Source organism: Thamnophis elegans, chromosome 11 (assembly GCF_009769535.1).
Source record: "Thamnophis elegans isolate rThaEle1 chromosome 11, rThaEle1.pri, whole genome shotgun sequence".
Taxonomy (NCBI): domain Eukaryota; kingdom Metazoa; phylum Chordata; class Lepidosauria; order Squamata; family Colubridae; genus Thamnophis; species Thamnophis elegans.
This window is the reverse complement of record NC_045551.1, coordinates 18,337,977-18,363,781: the sequence shown is the minus strand read 5'-3', so window position 1 is coordinate 18,363,781 and position 25,805 is coordinate 18,337,977. Positions and strand designations below refer to the sequence as shown.

General features: G+C 39.9%; 1 protein-coding gene across 2 annotated transcripts in view; it reads left to right on the top strand.

The window, feature by feature from the left end:
• The window catches only part of SMS (spermine synthase), a 72,812-nt gene extending 47,925 nt beyond the window's left edge, over positions 1–24,887 (top strand). For both annotated transcript variants that reach the window (XM_032226504.1, XM_032226505.1), the window contains 5 exons: positions 1,596–1,685; positions 12,901–13,015; positions 15,922–16,001; positions 21,675–21,790; positions 24,413–24,887. In XM_032226504.1, coding sequence (XP_032082395.1) covers positions 1,596–1,685; positions 12,901–13,015; positions 15,922–16,001; positions 21,675–21,790; positions 24,413–24,452 — 441 coding nt within the window. In that variant the 3' untranslated portion in view covers positions 24,453–24,887. The remainder of the gene's footprint in view (positions 1–1,595; positions 1,686–12,900; positions 13,016–15,921; positions 16,002–21,674; positions 21,791–24,412) is intronic.
• Positions 24,888–25,805: the final 918 nt, after the last annotated feature.

Here is a 25,805-nt window from a genome sequence, read left to right as displayed (position 1 = left end):
ATTAAACCCTTTCACTTTGCATGAACAAAAGTAACAGTCATTACTATGGTTCTTTTGCTCTCGCCATACCATAGGAATCCCATAATGGCAAGATTTTTTCTTACCCTTGAACCAGTTTTGGAGGTCCTCAACACACCATTTGCACACTTTATGATCTCCAATTTTTAGTCCAAAGTATGCAAAGTACACTTTTTTCACAAAGTGTGTAATATTCTGCTGTTGCTTCATCACTGTATATTCACCACAGATGAAACAGAAACTGTCTGGCACTTAATACACTTTTGCGGAGCCATAACATAATAGTTGAAGAATGACGAGTTAACATGAATTGCGATGAAAAAGTGTGAACAGCCTAGAACCAAGAACCTGATGATGATTCGTGCACAAGTGTGGCATGCAAGAGAGTGCAGCTCCGTGTCTGTACATGAGACGTCACAATGCTGGCCACGCCCCCTGCACTGACTGGAGATGCTGCTATCTGCCCTGTGTCTCCCTCTCACTGGATTCTTCTACCATTAGAAGCACAGACTTAAAACTTGCTTAGCTTATGTATATATTGCTGCCCATCAGATTTACAGTGCTATATTTTTTTTTACATAACTCGGACAAACCCGTTAATGTTTTTTTGGCATTTTATATCTTAAATACAATTATGTGAATTAATTAATAGTAATTTGGACTTTAATTTTGGTTAAAAACCCATACTATAAAAAAAATACCAAAAATTAAAAAAAAATTGATAAATTTGAAGACAATTTTGCATGTTGTGGCAAATCATGACATCTAGGAGTTTTTTCAATATTTTATTTGTTTTCAGCACACCAAAATACATGAAAATTAGATGAAAATATTCAAGCAGCTTTTTAGTCGCAGACCTGTGCTATTGGTTTATTATTTATCTTGATTCCTTAGTTTAGAGCATGCTTTAAAGCTTTGGCTATTACTTTTTATCTGGTTCAAATTGTATAACATTTTATAATTCAATTGAAGATTTCTTGCTACTTTTAAAATTGTACTTAAAAATTTCTGATAATCATACATTTTTTGTGTGTAAGATAACATCTTTAATTTGGACTAAATATTATGTAACAAATATACTATAATAGAGTTTTGTTCAGGCAACTAAAGGTTGCTTTACTCCAGTAATCCCCAACCTTTCTGGCTTTGCGCACTAGCAGCGTGATGGTGGGGAGAGGCGATGGTTCCATGTGAACGAGTCACCCACCCCTTCCGCAACCTGCTACCAAGCCCGGGGTTGGGGACCCCTGTTTTACTCTATCTGGCAAGGAGAGAGAATCTACAGGAATGACCATCATATCTGCCAGTGGCTCAGTTCTAAGGATGGATGATACAATTGGATAAAATACTCCGATTAATATTAGGTCATATGTCAAAGAATTATAATAAATATATTTGCATTTCTAAGAATATTTTCAATTAATCTATTTGGCTCCAGAAAAACTGTCAACTTTTTAATGTTTTAGTGCTTTGTTCATTATAAAATTTAGGCTTTTCAAGGCAGAAACAAAGAACATTATGAACAATGTTATAATAACAACAAAATGAGTTATTTCATTCTTATTGGTATCAAAAACATTGACCAAATGGTGATTGATGGATGTCGAAAATACATGCGTAAAACATGTGGAGATGTCTTGGACAATATAAAAGGAGAATGCTATCAGGTATATATTTTATCTATAGCATTGTATAGTTTTCTCATAAAAGTATTTGTTTCTGGAAAGTATATAGAAATAAGTTCAATTATTTGTTATACACTTTCCTTTTAATAGCAATATAGCAGTAGACTTATATACCGCTTCATAGGCCTTCCAGGCCTCTCTAAGCGGTTTACAGAGAGTCAGCATATTGCCCCCAACAATCTGGGTCCTCATTTTACCCACCTCGGAAGGATGGAAGGCTGAGTCAACCCTGAGCCGGTGAGATTTGAACCGCTGACCTGCTGATCTAGCAGTAGCCTGCAGTGCTGCATTTAACCACTGCGCCACCTTGGCATATATAAAGCCAATTTTTTCTGTTGATCTATTATCAATACTGGTGATGTGAGCTAATGGTATGAATTGTATATATATATATATGCAGGATGTTATTAAAATAGAGCTAACTCTATTTTAATACAGCTAATACTATTTTAAATATGCAGGAGGTTTAACATTTTTGAACCACTGGGTTTTTTGGTTTGGTTTCAATTGCCATTTTGTTTTGGGGGAGCAAAGGGAATTGTACACTGTTCTACATCAGTGGCTTTTAAATCTTGTAAATGAGTGAATGATAAATGTGAAATATTTTTGGAATAGGGGATAATGTCTTGATTGAAACATTGATTTTTTGTTACTAATAGCAATAGAATATATTTATTCTTATCTGTCATTATTTATGGCTGTATGTGTCAAGGTTCCTACTGACGAACCCAATCAAGCCAGCAATTCAACACAATCAGATCTCTTTAAACATAACTTTATTGAATACATCATTTTGGCATGCATGGAGCAAAACGAGTTCCTGCTGTTTTCGCCTAATTAAAAAATGAATTCTTTCTTTCCCCCCTTTGACCAGGTCATATTGTCCAATTAGATGTTCTGTTGTCACTATGGCAATTCTTTCAAGCTCTTGCCAAACATCTGTTGAGATGACTTGATTCCCACAGAATGATTTCTTACTGTCTAGGCTGGCATTCCAAACCTCTTTCCAGTAACCCCCAATAGTCTGTGGCAAGCTGAGAAACAAAAAGATGGCTGTGACAGGAGGGCAAGTTTCCTGCTTCCAGTTTCAAAGTTTTAACAGTCAGACCTCCCCCCCTCTAAAAAGTGGAAAATAATAAGTACGCACGTTAGTTACTTCAGGATTTCCTTGCCCTCTAGAAAGGGTTCCTTGGCCTTTGGTGATATTTCTTATGGAATTTCTCTATTAATCTATCTTCTCTCATATTTTGAGCTTTTACCCATCTAGCTTCTGACATTGGGTACCCCTTCAACTAGACTAGGTATTGGAGTTTCCCCTTGAATAATCTGGAGACCAGAATCCGTTTGACCTCGTAGTGTTGTACGTAGGGGTGTTTCATTGAGGCTTATGGGGGGATGTGGCTGGAGTGGGCATGGCCGGGTGGGCATTACCAGCTCGACATTGCTCATGGCCAGGGGCACCTGTGGTGGCCCTGGGGGAGCTGGGGGGATCCATTGTCTACAGCAGAGGATGGTGAGACCAGGGTGAGCGCCAAATCCTTGTTCACCTGAGGAGCCTTGCCATCCCTCTCAGGCTACACATCGAACCCCCGGATGGCGGTGCAGGCTGCCTAGAGCCCTGGTAAATTAAATGGTGGGCAATGCACTTATTGAAATAAGTATGGGTGTCAGGGTACCAAGTAACAGCCCATAGGAAATCAAAAGTCCTTAAAGTATAGATTTATTAGGCCTGTTCTATTAGCACAACTGGTGAAAACCTGAATCTGAAGTCCCCCGCACTTTACCCACCCAGTTCAAAGTCCAAAGTTCTTCCTCACATTACACACATCCATCACATGCCCAAATTAGATCTCTCTCTCCATCTGGATGCCTCTCTCCATGCCTCTCTAGGTGCTGGTGAGTGTGTCCTTGGTTCCCAAGATAAAGAATGTTATTTTGGCTACATATTCCCTTCAGCTATCTATACTTCCCCCTTCCTTCCCACAGCTCCAGCCAGCCTCGCTGTGGCAACTCTGAAGATGCTCAAAGATGGCTCCTAGGTTGACAGGCTGCCCCTCCTCACGTAAAGAGAATGTCCTGAAAAAAGGAAAGAAAGATCATAGAGAATTAAACTGATCCCTTTCAGCCTCCCCAGTCCCCCCCAGGCGGCTCCAAGGTTTCCCTGGGATCTTATTGTGAAACTGCTTGACTAATCTGTCCACTTTTACATCCCAACACTTACCCCAGGTAGCCTCAGACGGAGTAGCCTTTCCAGTGAATTAACTCAGATGCAGACGTGAATCCAAATTTTTCTTCACTTCATAGTGGGTCTCCCCTTGAACTACCATCAGCTTTGGGCTGCCTGATGGACTGGCCTTAGCTGGGAGCCTACCACCAGCTTTAACAAGCTGCTATGAAAAACCAGATGCTCTTTTCCTAGCAAGTGTGAGAGGCTAAGCTGCACAGTTACAGGGTTTATCACTTTAGCTATTGGGAATGGACCCCAAAACTTGGGTCCCAGCTTCCTACTTGGCAACCTCAACCTCAAGTACTTTGTTGATAGGTACACCTTGTCAACTTGGAAAGGGGGCTGAGGGGGGGAGTGGCACTTGTCAGCTTGTGCTTTATAGGTTCTTGCCCCCTGCACCAGGGCTCGCTTGGTGTTTTCTCACCCCTGCTTCAAGGACTCCATCCAGTCACTCAGAGACATGGATGATGGTGGTTCCGTTGGCAGCTCTGGCATGGGGGTAAATTCCATGCTACTAGTAATCTGGAACGGGGTCAGGGTAGTGCTGTGAATGGTCAGTGAATAGATTCTCCCCCCCTGGGATGTACTTTAAGTCGAAGTTGAATCTCTTAAAATATTGGGCTCAACTGACGCTTGGAGAAGAGCTTTCGGGCCATTTTTAGTGCCTCCAAGTTTTTGCGATCAATCCAGACCTCAAATAACACTTTTACTCCCTTCTAGAAAATGTCGCCAGGTGAGCAGAGCCCAGTGGATGGCATAGGCTTCCTTCTCACACATCGCCCAGTGCTCCTTGTTGAGCTTTTTGGAGATATAAGCACAGTGTTCAGCTGTCTCTGGGGGTTCACTTGCAACAGCACCTCCGCTACGGCCACATCACTGGCATCCGCTTGGATCATGAACGGTTGCTCTAGTTCCGGGGTGCCTAAGGATCGGAGAATAGTTTTTTTAAGAGCCTCAAAGGCTCGCTTGCAATCTAGGGTCCAGGCCAATTGCTGACTTGGTTTCAGTTTGGGATCCCCCCTCTCATTTTTAAATTTCCTGAATGGGAGTACCACCTCAGCAAAAGCGGGAATGAACTTCTGTAAAAGTTGGCAAACCCAAGGAAGCTCTGAAGCTGCTTGAGAGTGCATGGGGGTTGTCAGCCTAACATGCTTTTTACTTTCCCCAGGTCCATCTCGATCCCATCGTTTGACACTCGGTAGCCCAGGTAGTCTAGGGAGGTCTTGTGGAACTTGCATTTTGATAGCTTCGTGTAGAGCTTAGCTGCAAGGAGTTTCTTAAATACTTGGCACACTAGTTTGACATGTTCCTCTAGGGTCTCACTGAAAATGAGACTGTCATCCAAGTAGACTAGGACTCCTTTGTAGACGTGATCATGCAGCACCTTGTTGATTAGCTGCATGAAGCCTGGGGGCCTCTTGTAATCTGAACAGCATTACTTTAATTTGGGAGCTGCCTAACAGGCAGTTAAAGACTGTCTTCCAGTCATCCCCTTCTTTAATGCAGACTCTGTAGTACACTTCCCGTAGATCAAGTTTGGTGAACACCTTACCCTTTGTTAGGTGGGCTAGCATGTCCTTAATTTAGGGCAAGATGTTTTCCACACACAAGTTGTTAATTCCACGGAAATCCACACCGATCCTCCTTGAGCCATCTTTTTTTCCTTAAATAGCTCTGGGGCTGCAACCCAGGACTTGGCTGGCTGGATGAAACCACTCGCCAGGTTGGTGTCAATATAACTCCGTAGCTCGACCAGCTTCCTATGGGTCATAGAGTACATCTTTTTTTAAAAGTTTTTTTTATTTTTTCATTTTCATAACAAATAACCACATGTATACTGTTACATAATCAACATTTAAAAATATTATTAAATATTTACATCAACTTGTCTTACCATCAACCCCCAAAATAATTATTGGCTCTTCTGCTCTCCATGCACCATATTTGTACCCTATCCATCACTTTCTTCTCTCTCCTCCCTACCTCCTTTCTTCCCTCTGTCTTCCTTCTCTTCTTTACTTTCCCTTCCCCTCTCCTTCTCCTCTTTCCCCTTTCTATTCCTTCTTTCTCTCCTTCTCTCCCCCCTGCCCTCTCTCCTATCCCTCTCTTCTTCCCTTACCTCTCTCCTCTACTCCACACTCTTCATCTCATTTACTTGGTGTATTTCAGCTTCTGAGCAAGCTCCATTTTATGTTGATGGTATTTATAATTTCACTTCAATAAACATCTTTAGTTTTAACATATATCCTTTTTTTAAAAGAAAAAAAGTATACATATATAGCAATTATATTTTAGCCCCCCCCCAACCTACTTTTGGCTGGAATGTGTGGACCCGGTTACAATTCCCAGCTATTCTCATAATAACATTATATAGTTATATATCATTACACACCCCAAATGTTTAGTTCTGTCTTTATAATCTCAAAATTTTTCCACTGTATGTTTCATGTTCCCCCTCCATTTTCCATATCTTGACTTAGCTTACCTTTAATTGTCTTTAAATAACAATCTTACTGTTCAATGTTCATTACAATTCCCTTAATCTACTATGTAGAATAACAAGCAGTACACACCTTATTTTGTTCATCTTCTTAAAAATTCTATATGCATCCATATTTTGTATATTTTAACCTATATTTAGTTGTCTTTCCATTGTCATATTCATTCAATTAGCAACTCAGTTTAATTATCATGTATAAGAGTGAATCACATACCTCTACTTTATATTCTCCACTTGACAGTTTCATATGTATCCATATTTCATATATTTTAACCTTATTTAATTATCTTTCAATTTTCATATTCAATCAGTTAGCAACTCAGTTTAATTATCAGGTAAAGAAGTAAATCACATACCTCAACTTTATATTCTCCACATAAACAATTTTTAGGTATCTAATTTCCTAGTAAGTCTTTTGTCCCAATTCTCTATTCATGTCTCCTCCCTTTTCTTTGTTGTGACATGTCCACCCTCTTCAATTTTCCCCAAGCCGCTGTCAAACCCAGTGTAATCTTTTATCTGCTTTTTATTTCTCTTTATTGGAACATATCCCCCCTTCAGTTTTCCCTATGCTACTAACAAACTCAGTGAGATCTTTTGTCTGCTTTTTATTTTCCACCATTTCTATCACTTTATTATCCTCCCCCTCTTCTTCCTTCACTTCCTACTTCTCCTCAGATTCTGACTTCAAAATTCTATTTAAATTTAGTTTTAATGATTTATGCATACTTTTTATGATTTCACATAATTCTTCAAATTCCCACCTTTCCATAGTGTCCAGTTCCAAAATTACAGTTACTTGTACAGTTAACTATAGTTTAAATCCCACGTTTTAAGGTTCTTCTGAGTTCTGGTCCACCTTAAATTCTAATTCAGCTAAAGTGAAGAGGAAGAGAAGAGGGATACATCTTGATCTCTTTACTTTCTTTGTTCTTCCCTCCAGCAAATAACTTCGTATTTTTTCCGCTCTTGATTTTTCCCCACTTGTTACCTTCCACCTCTCATTGATTAGAGTTGCTTAAAATATATTAATTGGAACAAACTTGAACAAAGCAAGTCTCCTTGGTATGTTTTTAACTTTTGTTTTTGTTTTTTAATTTGCTGCTATTTTAAGCTTAGGAATTTTCTTTTCATATTCTTTCTGTTATTGCAAGTCATTAGAGTAAAAGTTGGTAATTATCAGTGTTCTGTCCATACATCGCTCCTGTACAAATCTTGGGTCCCTATTGTCCCAGCTTCGTGATTGCCAGCAATGGCGGTCGTGCCTGCTGCTGTTTGGGAGACCTAGCTTTGGACCTAATGAGGAATTTACGAGTTCCTCGTGGCCAGCGAAGTGCCTCTCCTCCGTTCACCTCCCCTCCAAGGAGTCTATGACCCCGAAGGGAGTCTCCCTGCAGCAGTTACTGGCTGGATTTCACAGGGCTCAGCAGAGCCTACTATTTTCCAGTCATTCTCACCATGGCTGCAACCAGAAGTCATTATGTTCTATTGCTTATATTTGTGTTATGTTAAATTCTAGTATGACATGGTCCCTCTCATCCAAGGTTCCTGTGGTTTCAGCTCCCTCTTATCACTTCTTCTCTGTTTGTAAGAATTAAGTCCAGTATGGCTTACCCTTTAGTTTCCTCCTCTACCTTTTGAACAACAAGGGTTGTTCAAACTAGGGTCAGGAACCTATTCAATTTCTCACTTGGTGTAGAATTAGTCTTCCAATTGATGTCAGGGTAGCTGAAGTCCCCCATTACTAGTGTGTGTTTCCTGTCAGAGTGCGCACAGTGTGACTATTTTGAGACAACCCAGGTTAGACAGTCAGGGGTATGAAATACTGTTTGCTAGAGGACAATACACCATCAGGCAAGGTGTAAGTGTTCATACACAACCATTCTCCTGCCTTCCTTGAATGTACAGACCATCCTACTTAACCCCTAATGCACAAATTCTTTATGGGTATTGGGTGATGTCTCTTTTCTAAGTGTTTGCATGTTTTCTTTGAGTGGGAGGTTGTGGGTCTGAGTATTTTCAAATAGGGGGAGCAATTGGTTGCTCAGTTTTAATGGGGCTGCTTCTGATTGGGTTAGATTGGGCAACAAGGGTTTGTTAGATGTGTGCTGTTCTTTCTTTGATTATTGTGTTTTCTATGTATGACATACCTCCATTTGTCTTCCTCCAAAGGTTTATCAGCAGGGTCAAATCTTCTGGGAGTTATTTGTTCATTACTTAGTTTGATTTGGGTATAGCTTTCTTGCATAGGTTGGAATTTGGCTAGAGTTGTCTCTAGATCCCTTACTTTTTCCTCTAGGAGTTCACATAGCTTACATTTAATGCATGTGTAATTTGGGTGTTCTTTGAGCATAAGTACATACATGGAACATATATTGCATACTACAATAGTATCAGTCACCTGTTCCATGAGTTTTTTTTTTTTTGCTGGTTCTTTTAAGGGTAAAAAGTTTTGTATCTTTTTTCTATCCTTTTTTCTGCCTTTTTGTGCTTGTTTTTATACCTTGTTATTTATTTTACTTGTTTACTATTATGTTAGTTTTATTTAACCATCTCTTCCCTATATTTGTAAAAAGTTTTTGAGCTCCAGTTCCCCCTATCTTATTATTTAAGATTTGGCTTATTATTTATTATTATTATTTTAATTCATGTTTTATTTGCAGTTTTCCTTTCACACCATACATATTTGTGGACAGTGTATCGACTGGGTCAATGTCCTTTTTAAACATTGCTAACAATAATAATACAAATAAGTATGCATAATCCTAATCTTCCAACTTCAACAATACCATTCTCTCTTTATAATTATCATTTTCCCATTAATTCACTTAAACATAAATAACATTTCTTTTTTTATTTGTATAAAAAAATAAATTTAAATAACATTTCTTTCACCATATATTTGTTATCCCCTACTAAATCACTAATATTTAATATTTTAAGAATTATTCATTATCCCACCATAATTTTAATATCCCAAATGTCTAGGACTACTAATAAGGGTAAATATTAACAAAATTTAAACAATCCCGGGATTATATCTCAAAGCCTCCACAATTTCTAATCCTTAAAAGTTTAAATTCATAATATATTTTAACACACTGTTAATATTAATAATACAATTAGATTACATATTCCTAAATTTTCACCTTCTAATAAATTCTATTATCTGTTAGTATATATGCTACTATTTCCCTATTTGTATTTTCTACTTTTCCATTTTATTAACATATTTTACCACTATCCATCATCTCTTAATCTTTTTGGAGTTCCATCATTTGTTGACTTTTTAATCACACCTTTATTTCTCTCTCTTAGAATTTTATAACTTTTTTTTAATATTTTTATACCCACTGAATATTTCCTTTGGGTTGTCCTTTCTGCTGTATCATTTGAGCACCCATCAATAAATCTTTCTCTTTTTTTTAAAAGCGATTTTTTTCTCTCTGTTCTATAATAAAGGAATTATCTATTTGATTTCTACTTATCAATCCTTTCTCTTCATTATCTTTATCTTCTTGCATCTCATTTAAATTTTTCTCTTCTACTGCTTCTTCCAATTTCTCATCTGTATTTTGAATATCATGTTCATCTTTTTCCCCCAGTTGTTGAAAGACTTCTACAGTCATTTTTTTATCTTTAGACAATCCCCTTGTCTCCTTATTGTTCTTTATAATTTCGTGCATGCTTTTGAGCATCAAAATTATTTCTTCATATACCTCTATTATCCCCTGATAATTCATTTTATAACGATCTGATAGAAATTACTCAATATACCTCCATGGTTTCAGCGTCTCAATATTTAAAAACTCCAACATTATTGCCAAATAATGCCAATTATTAATAGGATTTGCTCAATCCATTGTTATACCGCCAAATCTCCTAAATTTATCATCTTTAAAGTTCTTTAGTATTTTACAGCCTTTTGGTTTTGGTTTTCCAGTTATTTGTCTTCCCAATTGTCCAAATTTTAAACTTCTATTTAACTTTTCTTTTCTCTTTTCTTCTATCACTTTTCTTCTTTTGCCTCAGAATGTTCTGTCAAATAACATTAATAATCCAAATCCAAATTAATCTACTAGATTTCCTCCAATCCTTCGTCCACAATCCAATAACCAGTTTCTTTTTTAAATTTAATCTTTTTATTTAAACAAATCTTACAACTTTTATCAAACAGTGTCATCTGAGTACAGTTTTGTGTCATATTTAACATGTACTATCATTTTTAATATAATTTTATCTTTCCATTTGCCTTTCCATTTCAATTACATTTCAATTCATCTTCTCCCCTATAAATCTGCTTTGCTTCCCAACTTATTTAATTTTATATCTATTTTTGTTGATATTTATTTTTTATTTTATTTATTTTTACCTAGTGATAAAATCTCCCACATATATTTTAGTATTCCGATTCTTCCTTCCCTTTAATTGCCAATGTTAATCTATTTATTTCTGCGCAGTCTAATATTTTCTTAATTACCTCTCCCTCTGAAGGGATTTTTTCCATTTTCCAATTTTGTGCAAATACAATTCTAGCTGCAGTTATTACGTGAATAATCAAGTATACATTCTCTTTACTATATTTCTCTGGTAAAATACCCAACGAAAACAACTCTGGTTTTAAATCAACATGTTGATGTGTCATCTTCTCCAACCACATGCGAATTTTTGCCCAATACTTTCTCACTTCTGCACATGTCCACCAGATATGATAATACGATCCCAGTGTCTGATGGCATTTCCAACACTTGGTTGATTTGTCTTTAAACATTTTTGCCAATCTTTCCGGTGACATATGCCATCTATAAAACATTTTATACATGTTCTCTCTATATGTTGTTGCCATTGTTAATGTATAATTCCTTTCCTCTGATTGCTGCCACTTATTCAGCTCTATCATATATCCAAAGGTTTTTGCCCACGCTATCATTGTTTCTTTTACCTGTTCTTCTAATAGATAATTATACAGTTTTTTGATCATTCGGTCTTCTGTTCCTATGAGTATTTCATCCAGTTCTATCAATTCCAAGTAAAAACCATACAACTTAGCATCCTTTTCATATCTCAATTGTATTTGCAATTGTGTATACCAAACCATATCAATCCCTTATTCTTCTATCTCTTGTTTCTGTTTCAATTCTTCCTTTTCTGATAGAATGTCTTTATACTTAATAATATTTTCCATCTTAATAAGGTTTGGATATATTAATGCTTCCATTGTTGAAAGCCACATTGGTATTTTCAAATAATGTTTTTCTCTAACTTTCTCCATACTAATAATAAAGCATTTCTTACATAATGACTCTGAAAATAACTATGTATCTTATTTTTCCCATACCATAAAAACACATGCCAACCTAGTTGTAAATCATGTCCCTCCAATGTCAATAACCTTGTTTTTCTCAATACAATCCATTCTTTCATCCATGATGGTGCTGCTGTCTGGTAATATAATTCCCAGTCCAAACCCTCCTCTAATTCTTGCATCTTGTAACATTTTTATGTTAATTCTCACTTTTTTCCATCTCACCATCGCTTTCTCCATTGCTCCCGCTGCTCTCAGGCTCTAGCTCACTCTGCTGCCTCGTACTGCTGCTGGCTCTCTCTCCTCCCTGTTGCTCTGCCGTTGCTTTTTTGCCCTGAAGCCACATGGCTTCCATTTGCTGTCCATTTCACCGGGGATGCTGCTTTCACCAGCAAACAGGGCTACCTGATATTCCCCAGCAAAATTGTCTCTCTTCTCTTCCTTCCTTCCTGCTCTGTTCTCTCATTGGCTTGATGATCCACAGCAAGTTCTCCTCCTCCTCTCTGCTCTGCTCTGCTGTCTCACCAGCTTGCCTCTTTCTTCTCTGCCGATCGTTGCACTGTCCTCGGTCACCTGCCCTCTCTGTTCCACAGCTGTTTTTCCTCCCTGCTTCATAGCTGGCTCCACTCACACACTGGCTCGCCTCTTTATTCTTCACTGGTTGGCTTTGCTGCCTGCAGTTGGTTTGTCTCTTCGCTTGCCTCACTTTGATGGGCCTTGGTTTCTTGGGTAGACCTCTTGGGTGCAGCTGGGCTTCTCTTTTTAATTTCTCCAATCTTCCTCTCATTTTCCTTTCTCCAGTCTTTTTTCTTTTTCTAAGACTTATTTTTCCCTCACCACCTCTCCTCCTACTGTTTTTTTTTAAATTTTAGTAGCAACTTTTATGCCTGTGATGTAACTATGCTTCCTCTGTTGCTGCCAACTTCAATCAAGACTATAATCAAGACTTAAGCTGTCTTGAATATAAAGAACAAATCTCTGAACAATGTAGATCTATAAGAGGCCTTACATGGATACTAGTTCATGATTTTGTGGGTGACAGAACAGTTAAATTGATGAAGAGTTGGGTTACTTCATTCATCATGACTACTACAGAAAGTGCTAGTTAGTCACCTTATGGACATCATTATTATGTTAAGCAGACAAAATGTTACTACTTTTTTAGGTACTAATAGAAGATTGTATCCCAGTCCTGAAGAGATATGCCAAAGAAGAAAGAATGTTTGATTATGTAATTAACGACTTGACAGCTATTCCAATCTCCACATCTCCAGAAGAAGGTTGTTTTTTAAACTTATATTGTATTTCTTCTGTATTTTCCTATTAAAAATAATACTTTGGGGGCATTTTTCTGAATAAGTAGAAAGCTCAAATTGGGGAAGAGAATTGTCTATTTATGCAGATCTGTTTTCATTTTTTATTTATTTTTTATTTTCATTTTATTAAGCATTTATAGGCCGCCCTTTTCCCTGAGGGGACTCAGGGCGGCTTACAATAATAGGGGAGGGGAGTGCAGGGCAAAACACAAAAAGAAAATGTGAATAAAAATAATTAGCAATAAAAAAACCCAACATTCATTCAACATTCGGGAGGGGCGAGAGTAAAGTCTTATCCCCAGGCCTGACGGGATAGCCAGATCTTGAGGGCTGTGCGGAAGGCCTGGACGGTGGTGAGGGTGCGGATCTCCACGGGGAGATTGTTCCATAGCGTCGGAGCTGCAACTGAGAAGGCTCTCCTCCGCGTAGTCGCCAGTCGGCAGTGACTGGCGGATGGAATTCGGAGGAGGCCTACTCTATGCGATCTGATGGGACGGAGGGAGGTAATCGGCAGAAGGCGGTCTCTCAAATAGCCAGATCCACTACCATGGAGCGCTTTATAGGTGGTAAGAAGGACCTTGAAGTGCACCCGGAGACCAACAGGTAGCCAGCGCAGCTCACGGAGGATCGGTGTTATGTGGGCGAACCGTGGTGCGCCCACAATCACTCACGCGGCTGCATTTTGGACTAGCTGAAGTCGCCGGATGCTCTTCAAGGGCAGCCCCATGTAGAGCACATTGCAGTATTCCAGCCTAGAGATTACAACAGACAGACTTAATTTTCAACAGACTTAATCCAGCCTCCATAGGTTCTAGTGGAAAATCTGAAGGGAGGACCAGACATCTCACAACAGTGGTTAGTGTGCAGTATGCAAGGATAGGAATGGAATGTTTAGCCATGGACCCTTGGCCACACTATCTTTGCCCCCAACCACCCACTTCAGCCCATTTACATCCAGTTTTCCTCCTCCGCTGGCCCTTCCATGGCCAATGGGCCCCTGCCGTTCGTTCCTGCCCATTCTCCCAGACACCATTTGACCTGGGCCTTTGGCTCCCCAGCCAATCGAGTGGCAGGCAGAAGCAATCTGCGTGTGATGGGCAATAACTGGCGCTAGGAGGGGCAGCATGTGATGCAAGATTATTTTTAAAAGTACTGTGACTGCTCCACAGGTTTTGGAGCCTTGCAGATCTGTCACCAGGACTAGAAGGAGGAGGGGTGGTGGGAGTAGCCGCCCCAGGGTCACTGGGGAGGGGGAAGACAGGCAAGAGTATGTTGGGGGGACGAGGGAGGGAGGGAAGTAAGGGTGTCTCAAGGGGCCTTCCCAAAAGTAGCTTGGCTTGCAGCTCAGCTCCAATAAACGTGGGGCAAAGGAACAAGGCCTGTGTAGCTTTTGGCAATGTTGGGGAAAGCTTGGGGGGGGGGGCTGTGGCAGGTGAATAGCAATGCTGCCGCAGCTTCTACAATTGAGCATGGGGGGAGGGGCACAGGCAAACAACAAGGCTGGCACGGCTTATGCAATTGCAGGAGGCTGGGGGGTTGCGGCAGATGAACGGACATGGTCCATGGCTTGGTTGCAGCCGAACTGTCTGATAGGCATCAGGCTGGAGTGGCAATGGCACGGCTCCCCCAAGCCGCATGCCACCTCCAATCACCTGCCACCGCCCCCCCCCATCTTCCCTGCAATTGCATAAGCTGCACTGACCTTGCCATTCACCTGCGGCCCTCCCCCATGCCCACTGCAATTGCACAAGCCATGCCAGCCTTGCCATTCTCCTGCATCCTCCATGCCTCCTGCAATCACAGAAACTGCACCGGCCTTGCTGTTCACCTGCTGCATCCTCAGCCACCGTCCCCTCCCCACAGTGCCTGAAGCTGCGCTGGTTCTGCTACTCACACTACCATTCCCCCTCCCTCCAGTCCTGATGACAGATGTGTAAGGCCCTAAAACTTGAGGAGTAGCCGTGGTACTTTTAAAATAAAATCTTGAATTGCATGTGCTCCAGCCCCTGCAATCTGCACGCTGCCCCTGCAGCACCTTTGCTTCTGCCAGCCACCTGATTGGCTTGGGGCTATTTGTCCCATGCAGCCAAAGGCCCGGATCAAAGAGAGTCTGGGCAAATGGGCAAGGGGCCCATTGGCTGTGTAGAATAGCCATGGGAGGCCAGCGGAGGAGGAAAACTGGCTGTAAATAGGCTGATGTGGGTGGCTGGGGGTGAACGGGAGTGGCCAGGGGTCTGTGTCTAAACGTCAACCCTGCAAGGATTAAAAACAATAATGTAGCAATCTAAATATAATGCCTGAAATAAAAAATAAAGGCCAAGCAAAAACAGGTAGCATTAACCAGAAGAACATGACTAATTATCTGATCCAAACATCTGGGGAACAGCCAGGTTCTTAATACCTTACAAAAAGCTGGTACGATTAGGAACATCCAAATCTTTGGTGGGATACGATTGCATTCCTTTGCAAGATGTTGTTATGCATTCCCTTGCAGATTTATTGTCAATCATATCTTCTGAAAATCTTTTTTGTAGTTGAGTAACTTAAACTAGAGAGAGAGAACAGGTAAGTGTATATGTGAAATATAGTTTTATAAGGTGTGCATATTAGGGGTATGGAGAAAAAAAGCATTATTGGCCCTCACACCTACAAATTATTGATAGATTTTTCTGTAATGCTGGAAATTGTTTTTTAAATAATTGTTCTATATTTATTAAAATGTTTAATGGAAGTTCCATGCCTTTATATTTACAGAGTATCCTAAAAAACAAACATGAATCCACTGATGTTGCAAATTATAGTGGTACTCATCACTTAACATTTATGAATTATTTAATTTCTAATTAAATAATTAGTACGTTTAAATTTAGATTCTACATGGGAGTTTCTACGAATGATTCTGGACCTTTCAATGAGAGTCTTGAAACCTGATGGAAAATATTTCACCCAGGTATGACAGGTGGAATTGTTGTAGATAATGCAACTTTAGGGAATTTTGAAAAGAACCTTGTTTAGATTGCTTTGTAGATAGGCATGTTAGAGTGTGTTTGGAGTGAAGGGTAATACCAAAACCTAGCATTAAGTTGTATGCTTCAGAAAGGAGTGAATCAGGAATAGGGTTTTTTTTTTTTTTTGAGGGTGAGTTCCATCAGAAGCTAAGATTCTCTTGAAATGGAAAAATCCTGGGAGTCCCACTTGACTTTTAATGGAATATTTGCCAGAATTACTTAATTGCATTTCTTCCACAGGGATAATTTTTTTCTTTGGTTAAAGTAAAGTTAGACAGAGGTATCCTCCTTTAAATGTTGGAATATGTATGAGATATATGTTCTGCATGATTTGTTTGTTTGTTTGAGTCAATGTTGACTCCTAGTTACTACCTAGAGAGGTCCCTGCAGTTTTCTTGGCAAAATTTCAGAAGAGGCTTGCCGTTACTTTTTTTCCGAGGGACTGAGAAAGAGTGACTGGCTCAATGTCAGCCAGTTGGCTTCGTGACTAGGCGGAACTAGAACTCACATCTTCCAATGTTTAGCCTTATGTCTTAACCACTACACCAAACTACCTCCAACCTAGGAGAAAATCATTGCATTCCAAAAATTTTGCTAAACTGTTTTGAGCCAGTTACATTTTGTCAACCAAATTCCAAAATCATTGATTTTTCCAACTCTTTGCATCATCTACCCTCCTCCTCTCATTGCTGCCATCCAAGTCCCAGCTTGACATATCCATTGGCCCAATCAATCTTTGCCCAATCTTTCCAAAACTTTTGATTAATTATGTTTCAAGTTACACTCTCTTATGCCTCTTGAAATGTGGAGACAAATTGTTTATGATTAGTTTTACTATAATTTTAAGTTACTCATAAGTGTCAAGAACCCCAGTTAAGAAGAGAAGTTTTATTATATATGTAATCTATTTGATTTATATTCTGCCTTTATTTCAGCAGCTTAAGAGTTCCTCCTTTTTTCCCCACAAAACAACCCTGGGCTAAGAGGGAGTAACTGACTTAATGTCACTTATTGAGACACTGGTCTTTCGTTGCCTAGTGCACTTCTTAACTATGCATCACACTGATGGCATTTATTAGATTTTTTTTTAAAAAAACTATGGTGTGCAGAACTACTATTTCCATTGGTCTCAAATAATACAAAAAGTTCTCCATTTTTATTAATCATTGAAAATAATATCTTAGTTTAAAAAGCACTAGAATAAGTAACACAGCACTAGGAGACATAAAAATTCATAATTGTTGCTAAAATGTAATTGACTCATTTTTAAAATTAATTATATACTGATTAAATTGTGGTTGTGCTGAGTTTAGCTAAAATTTTAAAATTAAGTATTACATTGTCCTAATGTGGCTGTGGCTTATATTGTGTTGTGATTTTATTGTTTTTATTGTGCTTAACTATAACGATATACCACAACTCTGGTTTAGTGTATAAAATTTGATAGCTTATTTACTGGTGCCTGAATACCATTTCACTCCATTATTGAATGTGACCACTAGATGGAGTTTTATTACTAAAAATGTCAACTAACAAATTCAGAGACTGGAACTATATGGTACATTTAAATTAAATTGTGAGTGATGTAATCTGATAAGACTGTGGCAGTATTAGCTTTTTCATAGAATGATAGTTTTTAAAATCTTAAATATTTATTAGATCACAAATATACTTGATGTAATAAAAATACACAGCCTTGTCAGGCTATTATTTATATTAGCATTATTACAAATTAAATGTTCTGTGGTTAGCAAAGTAATTTTTTTTAAAAAATCTGAAAATGCATAGGACTATAATTATAAAAGTATAGTTTAATGTTTTATATTACATATTTATGCCATTATCCTACCTTGTTATATTTGATAAAATCAAGGGGATGAACATACCTAGAAGCCTTGCTTCCTGCTTTCCCACAACAATTACCCCTATGAGGTGGGTTGGGCTGAGAAGAAGTGCCTGGTGCAAAGTTACTTAACCATTTTTTATGCATAAGGGAGGCCTAGAATTCAGTCTCCTGGTTTCTGAACTTAAATTAAAGTTGCTTACTGTATTTTTCGGAGTATAAGACACCTTTTTTCCTCAAAAAAGAGGCTGAAAATCTGAGTGCATCTTATATACCGAATACAGCATTTTTTGTCTCCTGAAGCCCTGCCCCTTCACCAAAATGGCCGTGCATACCCTTATGGAGGCTTTCAGAGGGGGCTGGGGAGGGCAGAAATGAGCAAAAAACGGGCCGTTTCCCCACCCAGTCCCAGCAGCACTCTATAAGCTTCCATAAGGCTATTCGTGCCTTTTTGGGGGGTGAAACGGGCCCGTTTTTTGCTCATTTGCAAAAAACTTTTTTTTTCCTTTTGGAAAGCTCTTTAATGATGAGAATTACATTGATCAAGTCCTGTGCCAGCAGAAACACCTACCTACTTACTGTATTTCTCTATTTTGCTTTCTCTATCCCTTTATCTACCTACCTACCTAATTACTCTCTCTCTCCATACATATCTACTGTATTTCTCTCTCTATTTTTCTCTCTCTATCCTTCTACCTACCTACCTACCTATCTACACACACTCTCTCCCTAACTACCTACTGTATTTCTCTCCCTCCCTCTCTCTCCCTTTATCTACCTACCTACCTAACTAATCTCTCTACCCCCCTACCCATCTACTGTATTTCTCCCTCTCTATCTCTTTCTATTTCTCTCTCTCTACCTATCTACCTACCTACACACCCTCTCTCCCTATCTCTCTATTTCTCTCTCTGCCTCGCTATCCATTTACCTACCTACCTGTTCTGCCCCCCCCCCCCCCGGGTCCGGTGATTAACGCTGACACAGGCTTAGTAGTTTGCCACCCTTTATTTACAGCAATTACAATCCTGTTAGCTGAAAGCCCAACATGACTCACTGGCAAGACGTTGGCAGCAACCCAGACTCCCACAGACAAGAGATACAATACAAACAAGAGCTTCTCCAGTTTGTTATGAACGGTTGTGTCCTGCAAAAGGTCTCCTCCCAAAGTCTCTTCTTATATACTCTCTTGGGAAGAGCCAAGCCACAACAACCTAGGCTTGATTATCTCTTATGAGTCTGTCTCCGTAACTGCTGCCTCCGTTTCTCCACCCTTCTTTGCTGGGCGTCAGGGACAAACTCCCTTTGATCTTCACCACTGCTCCAATGCCTGACGTCAGGGACAAACTCACTTTGATCTTTCCCACTGCTCAATGCCTCAGGTGCCTCCTGGTGGCCAACCAGCCTCCCTGGTCCCTGCTCGGAGTCTGAACCCTGCCCAGGGTCCTCCATAGCCGACTCATATGGTTCCTTGCTATCAGAGTCCATTGGCAACTCCAACGGCTCCTGCTGGGCCACAACACCTACCTAACTACTCTCTCTTCCTACCTACCTATTGTATTTCTCTTTCTCTCCCTGCCTATCCCTCTATCTACCTACCTACTTTTTTTAAAAAAATTGCCTCTTCAAAACCTTGGTGCATCTTATACTTTGAAAAATATGGTGCTTCGCTTCAATTTTATAACTTGTTATAGGTTTTCATTTTATTTTATACATTAAAGCAAGGGAAGGAAAGAAAAAGAGAGAGAGCGCGAAAAAAAAGAGAAAGAAAGAAAGAAGGCCACCTTTCAGAACAATTGCTATAGTAAAGATTACAAGATTTTTGGACATTTGTTTCCCTAGAGCAAAATTATTGCAGAGAACCTGACTTAACTGTTTTGTTCATCAAGTCCTATAGTTCCATAATGGCTGCTGAGATTCCTATGCTAAAGTATGACATGAAAATCTACTCTTTTGTATATATAGGAATTCTGGGGTTATTGAGAATAAAAATCTCATTATTATCCCTATCTAGAATGGCAAGATAAGGAATTCAGCTGGGGTACATGATTTTTACAGAGGTATTTTCCATCCTAGTACCTTTGTGCATTAAATACTAAAGAAGGAGCATCAATGTTTAAAGAGACGTGGACTATTCAACCTCCTCATCTTTAAAAAGCCACATAAGACCAGCTAGAAATATAGTATTGTTACAGGAGAAGGTGTGGCCAATATTTGGTGAGCCTTACAAAAGATTTAGAGGTAAATAAATGCTTCAGAAGGTTTTCCATAAAAAAATTCCTCCCGTCTAAATTATGTTAGTGAAATGCACTCATTTTCCTTTTAAATTGCAGCTGCAATCAGTTCCAGATGTTAATTGTCCATATGTGAGCCACATTGCCCATTTTAAAGTCCTATATTCTTGTTGACTTGCAACACCAATAGTTTTAAATTGTAATATGAACCTGAATTAACAAAGCACCCTATCATATCCATATACTTGATAGTATTAGAGATTTTGTTTCATTAGTGGAAAGATTTGAAATGACATGATACTTTTATTTAGAAAACATTTACCTATGTAAGGTAGAGAAATGTATAAGTGTTAACTGAAGCATTTAAATCTCTTTCAGACATTGCACACAGCGTGCTTTGTGTAGACTTTCAGGACAGATCTTGCATACACCCCACTTCTGCTGCCAACTATAAGAAGCTTTTCAGGGTTGAATCTTTCTTCCATCTCACATTCATTGTACCTTACAGCACAGTATACATAATTTTAGAGATGTTTTGATGAATATATAAGAGCATAAATTGATTACAAACAAATCATCCTAAAGCATGAATTTATACAGATCAAATGTAGTGGAATATTCCCTGTTCTTGATATAAATACTGTTAGAGAAAAGAAATTTATGAACTTTGCTAAACGCGGTGTTGCATATTGAGTATCTTAAATAATTACATTTTTCATTCATCTAATTTGTTTTGTCCGCTGTCTCTTCTGGTTTACTTATTTTTGAAGATGATGATTAGAATTTGTTAACAAGAATGATGGTCTATTAAACAAGACTTTAGATTACTCACATTGTATAGATTTGGTCATGCCATTAAATAACTTCAGTATGTTGTCCGATAAATTATCTAGTGCCTTTTTTCTGTTTGTGATTTTTAAATTATATACACATGTTATTGTGTACATTGTGTACTATTCTACTTAATTTGATGTGAGAAAAATTATATATTTTGTAAAAGACAGCAGAACCAAATAACCACTGCTGATGGTGGTTAATTTTAGATTCCTATCCAAGCTTAATGTAACTTTTGATCTTGTTTAAATAATATTTTGCAATATTATTCTGTAATATTTTTGATAGTTTCCACTTTTTAAATATTAACAAAAATGTAAAGTATTTTTTAATTAAAAGACTTTTTAATAGTAAAATAAGAAAATATATCCTTAGTTATCTGCCCTTGGAACGTTCATATTCCATTATTCTAATTGCTGTATGCTGTATAAGATTAACCTTTGGCAATATTTAATTGCCTTTGTTGCATTTGATACATTATTTAGTCTCTATTTTTCTAAAAATGATCTTTTATTTTTCCCTTTTTATGCTTCACCTTTGTTGCAATAATCATTATAATATATATTTATAGTTATGCACACTCACATTATAAAGTCTTCTAATAATAAAGAACCAATTCATGAAATGTTTATTTTTATATAATTGCCTCCTCTGCCCTTCCACCAGATTGTTTGACAAACTGTTTTTTCTGTCCTCTTATGCAGGGAAATTGTGTCAACCTCACGGAAGCCTTGTCTCTCTATGAAGAACAACTTGGCAGATTATATTGTCCTGTTGAATTCTCAAAAGAAGTTGTATGTGTCCCTTCATACATGGAGCTGTATCCTTCAATAAGAAACCATGTTTATTAACAATCCTATTTCAGTTAGTGCTAAACAGTGGTGATTTGCAGGCAGTACGCCCTGGTACAGGCGTACCGGAGCCAGCCTGAAGCACCGGATACCGTTCTGGTACGGTGCTCCGAAGGGCCCACCCACGTGCCCGAGCCCCTTACCTGTGTTTTTCTGCGCACATGCATGGCCCATACAGTGGTTGCATGATGCCCCACAGAGCAGCTGGAGCGTCGCAGAGGCGCTAAGACGCATGCGCACGCTGCGCACATCCATGATGATGCTGTCGGGCCCATTCCAACCATACCAGTTGGAACGGGAAACCCACTGGTGCCAAATCATAGCTGGCTTAAACGGAATGACACATTAAGCCTAAAATATATTATTACTTAACACAGTGTACTGTCTTAATATAAAAAAATGTTGGGCAAGAACTCATAATCCTGCAGATATACAAATATTTGCACCAGTGGTGGGATTCAAGTAATTTAAAAACTGGTTCCTCCTAGTAACAGGTTGGGTGGGCATAGCTGGGGGCGTGGGTTGTAACTGAGTGAGCGTGACCAACTCGACGTCACTCACGGCAAGGTTGCGTGGCGCAGGCAGGGCGATGCTGCAGACAGGGTGATTTTATATGTACCATTCTGAGCCCCTCCCCCCGGCTGACAAAATAAAAGCCCATCTAAAGATCACGACTCCCTGCCAAGTAGATGCTGGCAAAAGGAGGCTAGGGGGAAAAAAGAGAAGGGCTGATGGAAACACCCTGTTTTCCGCTTTCATTGGGCTGTCTGTGCCGCGCTTGATGAAATCGGGAGGTGGGGAAGCAAAAAGTCCACTCAGTCCATACACACCAACACACTGGCAAATCTCTCTTCAAGCTTGTTGATTCGGGCATTGGGAGCTTGAGGGGTAGATTAAGTGCCCTGAAGTCATCTGCTGTTTCTCCAAGCCCAGCTCTGGTTGCAGCTGACCATCGGCCAATTTTCTTCCAGTGCTCATGCGATGAACTTGGCAGCATATTGCATGCTTTTCACTCCAAGCAGCCTGGGCAGGTAAATGAATGGCTGAGGCAGAGTGATCCTCCTTAGCAAGCTCCAAACAGTTGCTGCTCCTCCAAACCTGGATTCCTTGCCAGTCAGCCTGCACTCCCCTCTTGTCCAGGCACCAATTCTCCCATGCGTGCAACCTCCCAAAAGTTTTAAGAATTAGAGCCGTGGGATGGGGGGGGGGGCAGGGGAGGCAAGGCACACTAATCTCTGTCTCCCTCACAAAAGCCCACCCTCACAATTATACTCCCTTTCTTCTAGTGCTCTTGCCCAGAACCCAGGAGCTTAGCAGCAGCATATTGCATGCCTTAACAAGCCTGCTGGTTGCCTCTGCAGTCAGAGTAGGGCTTGGAGGAGCAGCAGACGGACTTAAGGGGGCACAATCTACCCCTCAAGCTCCCAATGCCCAAACCGATGAGCTGAAAGAGAGATTCACCATCATGCTGGAATGTACAGATTGAGTGGGCTTTTTGCTTTCCTCTCTCACCTCCCCATCCCAATTCAGCGTGGCGCAGATAGCCCAATGGAGGTGGAAAATGACATTTCCATTGGCCCCCTTTTCCCCCCCCTAGCCTCCTTTTGCCAGCATGTGCTGAGTAGGCAGTCACAATCTTTAGATGGGTTTTCATTTTGTCAGCCTAAGTGCGGAGAAGGAGCTTGGAATGGTACATAGGAAATTGCCCTGTCTGCAGTATCCATTGTTTGCCATCAGGCAGGCAATGAGGAAGTGGCCACGGCAGTGGCAGGCAAGCAGACAGGGCCAAGGGGAAGGCAATGGAGAAGGCAGGCAAGCTGGCAATGCCACAGGGAAGGTAGGCAAGTGGGTGGGGCCACAGGGAAGACAAGCAGGCAGGACCACAGGGAAGGCAACGGGGAAAGCAGACAAGCAGGCGGGGCCATGGGGAAGGCAGGCAAGCAGGGAATGCAGGAAAGTGGGTGGGGCCTTGGGAAAGGCAGGCAAGAGGGGAAGGCAATGGGGAAGGCAGGCAATTGGCAGGGCCATAGGGAAGGCAGACAAGCGGGTGGGGCCACGGGGAAGGCAACGGGAAACGCAGGCAAGCGGGGAAGGCAGACAAGTGGGCAGGGCCCTGCATGGGAGGTAGCTGGGGAAGAAGTGGTGGGAGACTTGCCAGGTAGAGATCAGTTGGGCCACGTGGTCAAGGCCAACGAGGGAACCAGAGAGCAGCAGCTGCAGCTATGCCCCGGCGTGACTCTAAGCATCACCCAAGTAAGGCAAGGCATGATAAGAAGGGAGGGGGAGGGAGGAAGGCCAGCGAGTGGCATGGTTTGCCAGTTCTCCAAACTGTGCAAAAATTTAACAACCGGTTCGCTTGAATCTGCTGAATCCACCTCTGATTTGCACATACTAATACAACTTTTTAATGGAATCAGTATAATCATTTTTTTTAAAAAAAAATGAGATGTAAAGGATGAAGCATGCTAAAATGAGTTTCTTGTTTTATTTTCGAAGAAATTAAGATTTATTTTGAAAAAATATTTTTTATACGTATTGGGAAACTAAACTTATGAGAAAACAAAATATTGGATTCCTTGACTATTTTTTAGATGGGTATTTTATACTATTTGGAAGAAGACTGATATTTGAAGCTGAAAGACTCCTCTACACATGCTGCATGAAATGTGTAGGCTTGCCACATGCTTTGTCTTGGCATCTTGACTTTAAATTATATGCTGTAGATTATTTTGAAACTTAATCACACTATCAGTTAATAATTCTTTAAATGTTTTTTATTACTTTAAAAGCAAATGCACAATGTATATTTTGATGAACTAGTATGTTATTTCTTAAAGTTAACTTAGCTGAATTAGCAGCAAAATTGTAGCTGCTGAATGCACTGAACCTTTAGAATGTGATCTTTTATTATGTTTATTTTAGAACTTTGAACACCGGTTTTAAAAGTCAATATTAGAATTTAGTGTGATTTAATGTGAATTTACTGTAGATTTTTTTCTTCAACATTCATCTGTTTAATAATCATGGTGTGACTTGTGCATTTGGTGTCATGATCACTGTGCTTCCCTGAAAGAAAGTAAGAGTAGATGTTATTTTTTTAATAATACCTTCTAACTCACTGGGATTTTTACAACTTTTTCATGGTGAATAAAATTTCACCATACAAAAGTGACACAAAAGTACTCTCATAATTTAATGTCATGGTTGTGTTAAAATCTACCATATTTTTGTGCTATAAGACACGTCGGACTATAAGACGCACATGTTCTGACCTAGGCTTCCCCAGCAGCATGAAGCCAAGTTCTCATCCTGATAAACCCTTTTTATTTAATTTACAGTGAATTTCTCTCCAGCAAAGTCCCTTCCCACAGTCCTTCAAAATAGTTCATAATTACTGATCTTTATCAAGCTTGGAGAGTGGCCAGTCCCATATCTTTCAGATGCCGTAATACTTGGCAAGAATGCGGAATGAATTAATTGTCTCCTGCAAACACCCCTCCCCTTTCGTTCCTCTTATTTCCTATGGGAGGGGCCATTCACCATCCACATGTGGTTTTACTCCCAAGTCAATCCTTGTTCCTTAGCTGTTCCCTGGTAACTGTGTGTGCGCACACTGGGAACAGGCTCCAGCTGTTTGTCTGCCTCACTGATGTCTGACTCCGAAGGCAGCTGATAACTCATAGGCGACCCTGGCCCCATCTCTGCCTCCAACACAGAGCTCTTGTCAGAGCCTACCACAGACTCCAGGACTGGCCCATGTTCCTCCCCAACCTCCTCACTGTCTGAATCTGCTGCTAGCCCTGCTGGCCACTGGCAGGCCACAACAACACTTTGCTTTAGAGGAGGAAAACAAGAAAAAAAATTCTAGCATCATTGTAGCAAACAGCCTGGTCAGCTTCAGCATGTTATCGCTGCCCCAGTATGTGGCTTGTCAGGGTTCTGCTCAGTTGTGCCCACCACTGGTCAATTGAGCTGAGCTGCCAC